General features: G+C 56.5%; 1 protein-coding gene across 2 annotated transcripts in view; it reads right to left on the reverse strand.

The window, feature by feature from the left end:
- The window catches only part of Ephb2 (EPH receptor B2), a 176,035-nt gene extending 163,125 nt beyond the window's left edge, over positions 1 to 12,910 (reverse strand). The window contains exon 1 of one of the 2 annotated variants that reach the window (XM_055611081.1): positions 12,730 to 12,910. In XM_055611081.1, coding sequence (XP_055467056.1) covers positions 12,730 to 12,790 — 61 coding nt within the window. In that variant the 5' untranslated portion in view covers positions 12,791 to 12,910. The remainder of the gene's footprint in view (positions 1 to 12,729) is intronic. The other variant, XM_055611080.1, reaches the window with a different exon arrangement.
- Positions 12,911 to 15,014: the final 2,104 nt, after the last annotated feature.

Below are 15,014 nucleotides of genomic sequence, written 5' to 3' on the forward strand. Positions count from 1 at the left end.
ACCTGCCTACCCAGCCAGCCTCATTCCTACCCTTTCATCTATCATCAACTCTATTCACCCATCCATTCACCCACCCGTCTATCCATTTATACCTCACACCCTTTTATCCATCTACCTACTCACCCATCCACCCATATGTATATGTTCAGCCATCTACCTACCCATCCATTGATCTGTCCATCCACCCACTCACCTAGTCTATGCACCCACACACTCATCCATCAGTCTCCCCCTCCACCAATCCATTTAACCATCAGCCTGCCCATCATTAGCCCAAACCATCCAATCCGTGCAGCTGCGCGTGCACCCATCTTCTGCCCGTCTAGCCACTCGGCCCTCAGCCAGCTGTCAACAGCTGCTCATACCACTGTTCCGCTATACACCACCCAACCCTCACAGCCGAGGATCTCCCGATATGACTAGGAGGAAACGAACACGCTGGCCCGTTATACGACTGACATCATCTAAGAAACATAATAGGTTCCATGCAAGGTACCACCATGGACACAAAGACAGAGAGCAATCGGGGCTCCAGAGAGGATACACAAACTTGACCTGGCAGGAAGATGCCAGAGCAAGGAGGTGAGAGTACTGAGTAGGGGGCAGCATGCAGTAGGAGCCGACGCTGTAGGCTCCACAGGCCCCAGATGTATGCATGCTTATGTTTGAGATATTTAAAAGTGGGGCTGGAGAGATGGCTCCGTAATTAAGACCAGTGGCTGCTCTTCCAGAGGTCCCGGGTTCAAGTCCCAGCACCTACACAGTAGCTCTATGTGATCTGACACCCTCACACAGACATACATGCAGGCAGAACACCAATGCACGTAAAATAAAAATCAACAAATCGTTTTGAAATATTTAAAACTGAAGACATCAGCCCTTCCATCTATCTTGCAGCCACTGAATTTGGGCCCAGCTCCACCATCTCTGGCCAAAGCCTATGAGTAACTATCTTCTTCAAGCCTAAATGTTTTTACAGTATTTTTTTATTATTACATTTATCTTATGTATGTGTGTGCACACGCATCCCACAGCTTGTGAGTGGAGGTGGGGGGGAGGGAGGGAATTTTTGAGAGTTGGTTCTCTCTTTCCACCATGGGGGTCCATGGGACCAAACTCAGATGGTCAGGTTTGACAGCCAGTGTCTGACCCACTCAGCCATCTTACTGACCCTCTCTCTCTCTCTCTCTCTCTCTCTTTTTTTTTTCCTTGAGAGACAGGGTCTTACCTGTAGTCCAGGCTGATCTCAAGTACACAGCAATCCCCCTGCCCGAGCCTCCCAAGGGCTGGGTTTACAGGTGTGAGAGCTATCACACCCAGCTTCACTTTTTCAGTCTGTAGGATGGCATACCACGACCACGACCTGTGAGCTGTAACGACAGATCCTCAGTGCTGGCTCTTCGGTCCCTACACCCTCAGGAAATCCGAGCTGCTTCTGCTATCGCTGTTACTGTTCACAGACCAGCAAAGAAACTGAGACAAGGCAAGGGTCGGTAAAACGGAGATTTTTCTCTCTTCCACTGCCACATCAGTGCCTGGAGCAGGGAGTCTCATATACTCATTCACGGGCAAAAAGCTAAGACTCAAGAGGCTGAGGCAACAGCCAGGCATGGAACTCAAGGCAGAGTGCTTGCCTAACATTCACCAAGTCTTGGGTTTGGTAGACTGACTGCACAAGCAAAGTGTGTTGGTGCACAACAAAAATCCCAGCACCTGCCTGGGGGCGGGGAGGGAAGGGGAGGCAGGAGGATCGGAAGCTCAGAGTCATCTTTGTGAGTTCCAGGCTGGTTCACCTCAAGTGACCACCTCAAGGGGAGAGGCCAGGACAGCAATGCCACTCTGCCTTTCCCCGAAACAGCAGGCTCTTGCTCTCTTGGCTCCCCTAGACCCAGGGCAGGGGTCTTGTCTCATCGCCGCTCTGGCTCCAGAAGGGACCAAGTCAGAGAGGGTCCCCAGGGCTGGGGGCTCCTCAGCTGCTCAGCAGTCCTTCCCACTGCTTTTCTGGAACCACGGGAGCTGCCATCTGAGGCTGTGAGGAGTGACAGCTGATGCTGACGGGCACAAGCAAGAGGATGTCACAGCCAGGGCCCTGACTCGAACAGACTCCCCGGGCCCCAGCTTTTGGTGGGTTCCAAAAGGGCCTTTTGGGTACTGGCCGAGCTGTTCCCAGGCCCTGCCTCCCGGGAGAGGCGGAGAAGGCCCATTCAGGAGGGTCGGGTCCCACTGTGCTCTAAGCCGTTCTCTCCCCACTTACACGTTTCACATGCTTTTTGTCCTTCCGGCTTCCCATGGACTGGGGCCAAGTGACAAGTTGGTGCTGTGGACATATGTCGTCGCCATAATGGGAATGTTGACCTCACGCTCTCCCTGCTGGGGCCAGGCAGCTTGCACCCCGCCCCTGCGCTTGGCAGCTTCTGCCTTTGGGCACACACAGGACTCCTTTCCGCGGCCCCAATACACAGTGCATCCGTGGGCCTCCCAGCACTCGTGGCGCCCAGCAGCGGCTCACACTTCACCTGCCTGTGCTTCTGGAATCTCTGAGGACTCAGTCCTCCAGGTGCTGGGAAGACAGCTCAGTTGGTACCGAGCTTGCTGTGTGAGTGTGAAGACCCTAGCAGCACGTACAGCGGCGTCTCTCAGCCTTTGAGCAAAATTCAGGCAGCAAGCACGGTTAGTTAGCTACGACAGCTTCCCCACAAACACACAAACTCAGCGGACAGACGGGAGGTGGTGGCTCACACCTTTAATTCCAGCACTTGGGAGGCACAGGCAGGAGAATCTTTGTGAGCTCGAGGCCAGCCCGGGCTACAGAGTGAGTTCCAGGACAGCCCAGGCTTCACAGAGAAACCCTCTGTGAAACCCTTTCACAGAGAAACTCTCAGAAACAAACAAACAAACAAACTTAGCAGACCGTAAGCGTTTGCAAAACTGAAATGGGGTAGGGGTGAGTGGCGCCTGCCTCCTTTAGACAAGACTGGTGCTCTCCCTGAGACACCGCTGTCCTAACATGATGCCCACCCTTGATCATAAGCCAGTCCAGGTCCTGGGTCTGGGGTCTCTAACTAGGACCCTTGTGATTTATTATCTGGCTGACTTCAAACTTGGATCTCCCATTTAGGCAGCAGATAGGAGCCATATTTCTTGCCTGTCAAAAATTTAACACATAAAATCCCACGAATGCATTCATCGCCTGGGCCCACCGTCCGCTGGCTCTCTGTAAGCAGAGGTATCTCTACGTCCACCAACACATGCACACATCTGCCCCGTGCTATGAGCCAGCCTGTGCTGTGAGCCAGCTTGTGTTCTAAAAGTAGATTTCACAGCAACCAAGGAATCACATCCGAACCTTTCCCGCCCCTCCCTGAGCATGTGGCAGTCCCCAGCGAGAATGGCGGGCACAGTTACATTTCAGATTCTTTCCCAGTTGAATGCAGAACGCAGTTGCCTTTTGACACAGATATCACAGGTGGCTAAATTATGACTCCTAGGGAAACTGAGGCCCAAGGTGGTGACACCACCTATCCCAGGACCTTACCTTTAAAGTACATGTCACCAGCCCGAGGCTTCATTCTTTGACCTCAAACCTCACATTAGGTCTTTAGTAAGCTTGTCCCTCGCTGCCCTCATTAGTTTGGAGGTTCCCTGACTTTACATCTGTCAGGAACTAATTTGTCACAAGGTGACAGAGAGCCTGTGCTTGCTCAAGACATATTACACTGAAAAGTGCTGGGGTAGAGTGGAGGGAGCAGATGGCAGGGAACCAGCTTTCTGGCTTCCTGTGGCCTCCATCTCTGGGCTATAAACTACATGGAATACACTGTAAAGATGGAGGCCTACATGTCCTTGTTCCAGTGAACACAAGGCCACTCTGCTCCCATGGCAGCCTAGATCAAAATGTGGAGCACAGGCTAGCCCAGAGCATGTAGAGAGGTGTACCAGTGATGGCATGAGAAGGGAGGAAGTCCAGAACTCTTTTTTTCCTCCAAGATGAGCTTGGTGGAGAGGCAATTTCTCCAGTTAGAGGGCATGTCACGTCTCTGACATGGAAGGGGCCTCTCTTTAGAGCTTGAATGGAAAATGAGAGCATGGGTTTCCTCCCTTCCTGGGAGTCTGGGATGAAGCTGAGCTAGCTTTGGGACCAGTGCTAACTGGTATGATGCTGAGAGGTGACATCTTGTGACACCAGCTCCTACTGTTCAAGAAGTCTTACATGGAAGCTGGGAATGATGGAGCGTGCCTGCAATCTCAGCACTCAGGTGACTGAGGCAGGAGGACTGCCACAAACACAGAGCTAGCCTGGGTGACAGAGTAAAACCTGGTCTCATAAAACCCAAGTCGGTAGGTGGCTCAGTGGCTAACAGAGTTTCCCACATAAGCCTGAGGACCCGAGTTAGATCCCCAGGACCTTTCTCGGAAAGGAAGAACCCACTCCTCTGACCTCCACCAACATGCCATGACACATGCATGCCCGCACTCACACGCAATGTTAACATGTATGTATATAGACATATATATGTGCACGATCTTATTCGTGTTTTTACTACAAGTGTTAAAACTACAAGTCTTACACGGGCTGGACATGTAGCCTCGGCATACCCTCACCATGGAGGAAAAAGAATAAAAGGAAAAGCCTGGGGCTCCACTTTGTCCCCTGGGAAGCTCAGGAAGTGCAGGGACGGTGAGGAACCCTGAGTGAGGGGACCCAGCCCTCCAGCTATCCCCAAGGCCATGATGGCACTTCCAGCCTCACTGCCTGAGCCCCCTTCTCCACGAGAATCCTGGGCGATGCTGTGTGGAGCAAGACAGACTTGGAAAGGAATCCCCAAGTCACCCCTCTCCGAGCTAGGAACTAGGGGTACTTGTTAGCCAGCAGCAGACCACAGGTGTTCCTTCTAGCGTTCTCCCCTTTCTGGGGTCCAGCACCTGGCCCTGAGCCTAAGAGCTGAAGGGGCCCGACCCGTGCCATAGGAGAGGCAGACGAGGCCCAGGAGACCCCTGAGCGACTGTCTTTAGGTCCCCACAGAATGGGGCCAGATTCAAGGGACCAACCTAAACTGCAGAGACTAAAGGGCAGCCATGGGCTACAAAGTGGCAAGCACCCAGTCCTCGGGGAATCTGAGGAGGCGGCTGCGAATCGGCTCCAGCCAACCATGGCCATGTGGCAACATGGGCCTGGGGAGCCAGACTGACTTCTAGAGAAGCCAGAATGGAGAATTTCTCTATACCACTCTCCTTCTGAATGTTGGCTAAGCACTCAGTGGGAACGGAGACCTCTGGGCTTTGCGGAGAGGCCTCGGTTACAGCAAGCCACTGAGTTTAGACAGCTCACATTTTCCTCTCAGGCCTCAGTTTCCCCATCTCCGAAGCAGACCCGTTGGCTCCTGCCCCCTCTGAGGTAGGCCATGGCACACATGGAGCTCACAACCCTCCGGTCCTATCAGAAGGCTTCTCATGGCAGTATCACAGTCCCCACCCTCGGAAGAGCTCCCCCCACCCCAGGCACAATACACAGCGTTAACACCCGATTCGTCTAACTTACAACAACATTACTCTGGCCATTATGACAGAGATTGCATTTTTATGGCAGGTTTGTGAGTTCCAGAACACTCCCGCCTGCATTATCTCAGGGTGCTGATGGAGTCGGAGGCTGGACAGCTGCCTCGGAGACCCAGGCCAGAGCCAAGCCTATCTGTGAGCGCGGAGCCCTGTTGCAGAAGCAGCCGGGGAGAGAGGCCCTCTAGTGCCACCCGCACCCAGCTGGAGTCTCCACTTTGCCATTCCCTGGGTGTCCCCAGGACGGTCTGTGTTTGGGTTTCCTTTCTCTCGTCTGTAGAACGGATGCGACCGCACAGCCCCCTTGGACCCGAAGGACACACAGCCAGGTTCGGCACCATCACAGCCATCAGCGCCTCCTTCTTGGCAGGAAATGGAAACCAGGCAGGCGCTGGGCCAAAAGTCGGGTGTGAGCATGAAGAACCTGGGACATTCTGGGGGTGTCGACTAGGGCAAGGCCTTTAGGAGAAGTCTCAAAGACAAGCCGAGGGCCTCCTACCCTCCAGCAAGGGTCAGTGAGACTCTGGCTCTAGGACACTCAGGCCTGACCTGACCTGGCCGTTTCCCCGCAGGTGAAGGCAGGGCCAGGGAGAGCTGGGACTAGCGACCTACTGAAAGACCATCCACCTCCCGCTGCTCTGAACCCAGTTTCGCACAAGCATCCAACAACTGCAGCTATCTAAGGCTTGTTCATTCTCCACACCTGAGGCTCCCCTAGCTTACCTTCTTCCTCCAGGGGTGGTCATCAGCTCCCACAACTACCTCGAGAGTGTGGAGCTAAAACTCAGAGAGGGTAAGCAACAAGCCTGAAGACGCACAGGGAGGAATGGTGGGTCTCCAGAGATCCTTCTGTGTGCATGAACACACCTATGGTGCTTACAGGACAGGAAGGAAGGGAGCCGGGGCTATGCCAAAGGACTAGGGGGCACATGGGGAGAGAGTGTTCACCTCTCAATTATGCCCCCAAACGAAGCTGGGGCATGAATGAGTGTCAAGTTACTCTGCTGGTGTGGACCTGTACGCTGGCTCTCGCTTAACCCTCACAGTGCTTCCAGCGGGCCCTGTCTGCCACTTACAAATGAGGAAACTGAAGCTCTGAGTGTGAGGCCGGCTTGTGGCCACCGAGTGGGAAAGGTTGCCCACTTCATGGGGTGTGCCCACTCCTAGGGCATATAGAGGCAGGAGGAGGCAGGGAGCAGGTGCCTCCAGTATGCTCACCTAATGGGAGGCCCAGGCTTCAGTGGCCTCAGCAAGCCCCAGGTGACACAGGGGCTCCCCTCCCCCACCTTCCGGAAGGCAGCTGCTTTTAAAGGCCCTTAAAAAAAAAAAAAAAAAAAAAACCCGCTTTCAAGGCCTTATCAGCCCTGCCTCACTGATGCCAATCAGGAAGCTTCCAGGTGCTGCACCAAGGGCCACCCCACCCCCCGGAGCTGTACAAACATTCCTCCCCCTCCCACTCTCCTGCCCAGCTTCCTTCTATTCAGCAGCCTCCAGGAGGTGCCAGGAGGTGGGCACAGGCCCTGATGCACATCCTTTCAGACTGGCCTTTCACAGATTCTGCCTGGTGGTCCTTCTCCTCTCCCAGGAGTCCCTGGGTATACCTCAGGTCACTGGGGACAAGTGTTACTCACTGACAGAAAACCCCCAGAAGGATCTTTAATATGTAGATTTCCCCACTTCGCTCCTGTCCCCACCCCCCAGCTGAGGCCAGCATACAGATCAGGTCTACCTCTGCCAGGAATGCTAACCTCATCTACACCTTCAACCTCAACAGGACCCCAGGCCCCTCCTTCCAGGCCTAAGCCTTCTGTCACCTTCCAGCACTATTCTCCACCCTCCACTCACCCCTTCCTGAGTGTGTGTGATGGGGAGAGGCACTGGGCTTTCTATGTGCAAGGATCTTGCTCCACCAAAGCTCACAGGTGATCTCTGGGCAGGCAGAGTTGACAGGATGAGAGTCTGGTCTGAGGGACCTTAAAGATGCCCGGAGGGGACTGGGGGTGTGACTCTTTTCTTGGCGAGCATGCTTGCCTAGCATGCAAAAGGCCCTGAATTCAATCCTTAGCACCCCATAAACTGGGCGTGATGGCACACAACTGTAATCCCAACAACTGGGAGATAGAGGCAGGAGGATCAGGAGTTCAAGGTCTTTCTTGGCTTCAGAGCCAGTTCCAGGTCAGCATGAGCACCCAGTCACTTTAAGGAAGGGGTCAGGGAGAGCAGAGGCGCTGGAGCTGCAGCAGGACAGGGGGATGCACTGACGGGCGGCTCCTGAGGTAGGGTTCCAGTGAGAATCCTGATAGCTGCGGCACCTCCCTGCCACTGTTCTATGAGCTATTTCAGAGTGACCAGGAGTGCAGAGCTGTGAGTAGTCAGGGCATCCCAGAGCATCCTAAATGGGGAAGTCTGAATCCATTCACATGTAAAGCACAGTCCCAGGGCTGCGGTGAGCAAGGCACCCCTGGAAGGAAGCCAGGACAGAGGCCTGACACCCAGACAATCACAGTGCCAAGGAGGCAGGCACATCCAAGCCCAGCCATCAAGGACTACACCTACAGGCAAGCCAAGGAAAGGAGCCCTGGGCCCAAACCATCACATCTGCTCTGTGCTGAGTGTCTGCCAGGCGAACCATAGGAGACTTAGTCCAGAAAGTGTGAGCACCTTGTCCTAGACCACACAGCACGCAGTGCTCACTCTTGAAACACTGCTCTAGATCCATTGCTCCAGAAGACTGTCTTCATCCACACCGCCCATGAAATCAGCAGCCACTGTTCTCTCCCACAGCCAGACTCTGCTTCCCGCCCACCACCTGCCCCTGGAGAGGGATGGATGGATGGATGGATGGATGGATGGGTGGATGGGTGGATGGGTGAGTGAGTGTTAGATGGTAGGGTAGATGGATGGAGGATAGATAAATAGTTGTATTTGGGGATAGAGGATGGATAGGTTCATGTATAGAGGGGTGGAGGACAGAACAGATCCATCTGATTAGAACTCTTCAGTACTGGGTTTTAAAGTGAAGACCTGCTTTCCTTGACTAAGACACACACGAAAGCTACTTCTTCAAAAGTGAAAAATTAAAGAAAAAAAAACATACATAAGAAACAACTTCGAACTTATCCCACATTCACCAGGGCTCTGGGCAGATGAAGCCCATGAGGACAGAGCTGGGCTCCCAGCCCTCATCAGAATGGGTCCATGTGGCCCTTTGGCTGAACTGTTCTGTCCCTCACTGTCAAATACATCCTTGCAGCCCTGTTTGAACCATCCCCAGACTCTCCCTCTCCAGGAAGGCTTCCTTGGTTTCCCCAGCCATGTCATTCACTCAGCACTCCATCCACTGGAAGTGTGGTAGCTGATCCCACACTTGTCCCGGAGTGCCCTGAGTATCAGAGCAAGCAGCTCTGCACATCGGGATGCCACAGCCAACACAGCAGCTTGATTCACTTCCTCCTGGGGTTCGTGGTCCAGAGAGCCAGGCACCATGAAACAAGGAAACCAACATGGGTGTTACAAAGCCAAAGGGGGCTGGTAGGATACAAAGTAGCAAAATGCTGTCAGTGAAGGCATCTTAGAAAGTGGCTTTTGAGCAGTACCACGAGCCATAACTATGGACATATAAGAGGTCCAGGGGGTCCCTGCCTTTAGGGGGCTCACCGTCTAGAGCGCTGGCCTTACTCTGCAGGACCAAATCTGGACATTCTCAACATTCCCAGTCACCGAATTCGTCCATCTCCCCAAGCTCAAATCTGGCTAGGTCCCTCCACAAACAGCTCGAGAACTTTCCTCAGCTCCTCATTTCCCTTAGTCTCACATCCACACTGGCCTTGCAGCCCAGCCTCTCTGCATCTGCCTGGTCTCCCTCCTCAGTCACACCGGTGCCCTCGAGGCACACTCTCTCAGGTCACACCCAGGGAAATGCCAGATCATCTGGCTGCCGGGCCTTTCCATATGCTGCCGGCTTGCCTGGCAACATCTCCCTCATCCCAAAGTCAACCGCCTCAACTCTGAAGAGACCAATCTGCAAAAAAACGCCAGGTGGCTAAGAAAGTTCACTGCCGGGAGAGTGGGGAGTGAGAAAATGAAACACAGCATAGAGCCATAAAAGACGAAATAACCCTTTCCCGGCCCAAACGGCACCCCCAGGTGGCCCTCGACTTCCTCCTGGCAGTGCTTGGGGACACGCTTCACACATTGGCTCTTGCCAACTATTTTCCCTGTTAGCCTGTCCCCTCTCTCCCTGCCCGCCCCGGGGTCCAGCACCACCCAGCCAAAAAGGAAGCACCATAAATATTTGGAGAGCAAACGAAGGGCTGGGGGAGGCGGAGGCCTCAACCTTTACATTCCACTGAGTAGTGAGCCGGCCACCGTCCTCCGTCACATGTGTCCCAGGGCTTCTCTCCAGCGTAAAGCCCCAGCTCCAGATGTTCAACACTTTGCTTTTCCTAGAGGGGTCTTGTGGCTTCGGGGAGACACTTGTGCTCACCATTCTTGCCAGGGGGGGGGAGAACTGCTCCCCAGCGCACACACACATGCACCCCACATCTCCTCTTGAGTACCCCCTCTCCTCTCGGGCATTCCACAGGCGGGGGCTGGGACTCCTTAAGCTGTAATGCTGTGATGGGCTGGGAGACAGAGCGGCAGAAGAGAAAGGAAGGCAGGCAATGGTGTGGCCTCACAGCTCCGGATGCTAAGGGCAAGGGCTGTCTTCCCGGGCCTCGATACTATCCCACAGACGGGGCTGCATCCAGGAGGACCCAAGCATGCCGCGAATACCCTGCAGACAGCATTGCTTATCCCACCTTTCCCAGCATTCCCAGCACAAAGGCCACATCCAATCCTCACCGTCAGATTCTCTCCCCGTCCACTGCTCAGTGTGAGCCTTACAATCACACAGGTGAGACAGCCACTGTGATTACCGTAAGCGACAGAGGAAGAGGAGGAGGCCGGGAGAAAGGATTATGGGATGGGGGTATACATAATGGGATCTCAAGAGAATACCCAGAGGCCCTACCTAGGGAAACTGAGGCCCCTACAGAGAAAGGAGCTGGCCCAGCGTCCCCGGTGACTTAGAAGCAGACCCCAGAGATCCACTTCATAAGATCTCTCAGTCCAACATGAGACAATCATGATGGATGTCCTACTCCTGCCCCCAAACAGGCAGCCATCCCATCTTGTGACATCAGCCGCCAACCAGCCCCGTGTCCAGGGCCAGCGCCCAGCCAGGCCACGGCCCCCCAGATCCTAACCACCCACTTGCCAGAGCTGGACAGACATGGCCCTTCCATCCACCCCACAGTAATTAAAAACACACCCAGGCCTTCTCAAACGCGCAAGTGAGGCCAATTTTCTTCCCCTCCAGCCCCACTGACTGCAACCTAAATAGCAATATTTATGCCAAGCTCCCCATAATACTGTAAACATCCCAACGTATAGCGGGGCCAGCACATGAGTCATTTCCCCAAATCTGGGGTAATAAGTGGCACCACCAACCAAATCCCAGGGAGCTCCCAGCCGGGCTCCAGGGCTGCCCTCCACACCCAAGGCCCGTGGCACCCTCAGTGCCCTGGCCACCCCACTCTGGGAAACCGCAGGCAGCCGCCAAATCCTGCAGGAGCCGGAGGACAGCTGCCTTGGTGCCAAACACGATGGCTGCCATCCAAGGACCTCCCTTTCTCCCCCCCCCCCCCCCCCTGCGGTCACTAAAATGCTCATTACTGAGAGAGAAACTAAGTTATAGCCGGGGTCCCTCACCAGGCTGTGCCTGGACCCCTCAAGGCTTCTTCACACCTCACCTCAAAGTGACCCAAGAATAGGACACTCTGTGCCTCGCCCCTCAAACCCTCGGTTGGCACATTCCTAGAAGGGGTTATCCTCTTTAGCGGCAAGAAAAGCAAGCCAATTGCTGAAAGACCTCAGACCCAGGGCTTATTTTTATCACCCAGTGGCTATGGACGAGACAGGATTTTTCTGAACCCGCGGTTTCCCTATTTGTTTAAAAAAAAAAAAAAAAAAAAAAAAAAAGCAGTAAAAATTCGACCCATCTGGCTTCCCGGAAGACTTCTCTTGAAGGATTCAACAGGGTTGTCGGCCGGCAAGCACTTTGCAAAGAAGGCTTCAAGTACCTTGTCAACCATGCTGCACGCTGTAAACCACTGAGAGCAAAGTACTTCATAAACTGAAGCAACTGGCAAACTGTATGGAGCAGTACACGTGAGAACCATTATTAGGATTCACGCCGGGTCCTACCAGCCCAGCCATTCCTGGCGGACACACCCAGACCCCCGCTAACAACTTTCCCTCCAGAGCCAGCGAGCTGCGACCACCTGGCAGCCACTCCTGCCCCCCGGGGGGTCGGGTGGTACCACAGCGCGAGGCCTCGGGGAGAGGCCCGGAGACCCAGGCCAAGGCCAACACCACATGGCAAAGCATCTGGTCGGGGCTCTGACGGCAGCTGGAGAGTTCTCGGGGCTCCAGACTCCACGCTGAGCTCCGTCGCCCTCGGGGCGGTGGCCCGCGGAGGTATCCGGAGGACCCCCGCGCGCACGCGAGAGAGATGCCCATCGCCCCATCCCCCGCTCAGTCCTGCTGGGGAGGGGACCCCATTGTATGCCGCGGGCGACCGGGCGGGCGGGCACGGACGCGGGGTCGGGGGACACGCGCGCTCCGCTCCGCGGGTGCCTCTGCTCTTCCAGTGGCCCAGGCTGCATCCAAGGGGGCGCGGCCCGGGATCCCCAATCCTTGGCGCGGCCGCGGTGCCTCCCTCGGAACGCACCCTGCCAAACTTTGCAGCGCCCACTGCGAGCCGGGGCCCGCGCCCCTGAGCCCGGTGCGGAGCCAGGCCGGCCCAGCGCCAGGCTTTGCGGAGATGCAAAGACCCCGGGGGCGGGCGCGCCGTGGGCAGAGCCCCCGGCCCTGGGCGGCGCTCGCCGGGCTGGCTACAAAGCCTCAGCAAGATGGTCCCTTCGCCTCCTCCTGGCACAGTCAATCAGCGCCCGCCGCTCGCCCGGGCGCCCGCGGGGGCCCCGCGTCCTCCCTAACCGTGGCCGGCGGCCACACCTCCCCGCGGCCACCTGCGCCCGGCCCCGGCCCCCGGGCAAACTTTGCGACCGCGGGGCCGAGTGAGGGGGCGACCCGGGGCCGAGGCGGCCGCTCCCCGCCCCCATCCCCGCTCACCTTCCACGGCGGCTAGCAGCGGCAGCAGCAGCAGCGCGGCCCCCAGCCTGCGCACGGCCATTGCTGCGCTGCCCGGAGCCTCTGGCCGCGGCGCCGCGGGGACCCCCGGGCTGGAGCGCGCGCCCCGGGCTCGGGGGGCCGGCGGGGAGCGGCGGGGCGCGGCGCACACACACACGAGCCGCCGCCGCCGCGCAGCCAGCAGAATGAGCCATCCAGCCCGGGCAGAACGGGGACCCGGGCTCCGCCAGCGCTGGGCACGGCCCACCTGAGCCGCGGGCGCGGGGGGAGCCAGGGTTGGACTGCCGAGCCTGTGCCCGTGCCCCGCGGACCCGTGGGCTGCAACACGCGCGGGGCTCGATCTTCTAAGCCTTTCGTGGCCCTTCGGAGGGAGCAGCGCCCTCGCTGGGACATCGTGACCCCACGCACCCGGGTGTCCGGGACCCTGGATTCCCCCCCGCGCAGCAGTGGTCTCTCCCGGCGCTGTGGCTCCTCCAGATAAAGCAGCGATTTCAGCCCAAATGTTTCTCAATTTTTATTGAATGCTGCAAAGCCGAGATCGTCTGGCGCGGCTGACAGGAGCAGAGAGAGGGGACCCGGGGCGGGGGGCGCGGGGAGCGGGGAAGGGGCTGCTCAAAGCCGGGGGAACTGGCCCTACCTGTCAGGGCCGGGAGTGCCACCCCCTTGCCTGAGCCTTGCCACCCGCGTCCCTGAGGCTTCGAAAGGGACTGAACTGCAATGAATGAGGAGGAGAAAAAAAAGGGGGGGGGGAGCTGGGAACAAAACAGGCGGCTTTCCCAGGCTGTGGGGCTGGGCTGGGGCCTCCGCCTGGGAGAGTGGGCCTTGGCGCTCGCCCGCGGGCTCGGGGGTTCTCTCTGGCAGGGGTGGCGGGCCCTGGCAGGCAGACCCCAGGCCTTCCCTCCTCTCCTTGTTGTCTTGTGCGAGCCCACCGGCCCCTCCCCGCGGACCTTTCCAGCCGCACATTGTATTTCTCCTCTGTTGATCCGGTTCCCGGTGCAGTTTGCAGTTTGCGCGCAGGGGCGTGGAGGAGGCCCAGGGGGGCGCCTAGCGACAGCCCCTGCTCCACCCCTCGGTGAAATGGACCTGTCTGGGCTGCTCGGTGTTGTCTATAGCTGTCCCTTCAGGGAGGACACAACCCCTTGTTCCATTTCTACGGGCCCAGCCTGCTCTGACAGCCTTCATCACCATCATCATTAGCGGGCTTGCTGAGGCCGGTGGTGGGAGGGCTGTAGGGACCCTGCGGGAACCACCCAGGCAGGGCCCCTAGCCTTTGGGATCTGCGCTCCTGAAAACGCGCTTAGCCAACAGCACTGGCCATGCTCTTCAGTGGGTGGCAGAGTCCCCTAGAGGGACAGGCTGTTAAAGTCCTGTGCAGACCGCTCCAGTCCCTTTGTCCCACAAACTAGCAAAATGTCTCAGAGACATCTTCCCTTCAAGGCCCACCAGGCAGTCCTGAGACACCGACGGAAATGTGGGTCACCTCTTGAAGCTCTGAGAGCGCATTGGAAATGAATGTCAACCTGGGAGGCCACCAGGAAGCGGTGGTCCTGGAAGGCTGCAAAGGAGGCAGAACAGAAGTGAGCCGGGAAGGGTGGAAGAGAACGGGGAAGGTGCCCACTCTGCCAGCGCCTCCCACTCTGTGCTGCCTGCAGGCCCCTGTCTGGGGTAGGGATTAACTGGATGCACCCCTGCCCAGTCTGCTTGTCGGACAGACGTTCATTCCAGGCGACTTAGGGTTTGGTGGACTCTGAACCTGTTCCTCTCCATCCCCGGTGTATCCACGTGGCCCCTCCCCATTTCCAGAAATATTTATGGGCGTCTATTACATGTTGGGTGAGTTCAGCTCTGCCTTTTTTTTTTTTAACCCCTTAGGGCCCTTGTCACCATCAACCCACCCCTAGCAATTTCTTCTTTCTTTGATTCAAAATACAAATACCAGACACTAGCATCCTTTGAGAACCCTGGCACTGGAGATATGGCTCAGGGCCGCTGAGCCGTTTGTGTGTACATATTTTTGTCTCCTCCATTGTCTCAACCCTGGTGGCAGGCGCTGACCATCTCTCAGGTGGTGAGACCAGGTAAGGTCATATAGCACATTGGAGATCGGATTCAAGCCCTGTCAGACACCAACACCCATTCCCTGGGCCTATTGGTCCATAGAACATGTTTATTCAATTAACCAACTCCCCAACAGCCACTGAAAACCTTATTGTTAATAGATAGCAGTCTGGACCTTTACCTGGCCAAACACATACAAAAAAAAAATC

The sequence above is a fragment of the Psammomys obesus genome, unplaced genomic scaffold (assembly GCF_907164565.1).
Source record: "Psammomys obesus unplaced genomic scaffold, mPsaObe1.curated_primary_1811, whole genome shotgun sequence".
Lineage (NCBI taxonomy): Eukaryota > Metazoa > Chordata > Mammalia > Rodentia > Muridae > Psammomys > Psammomys obesus.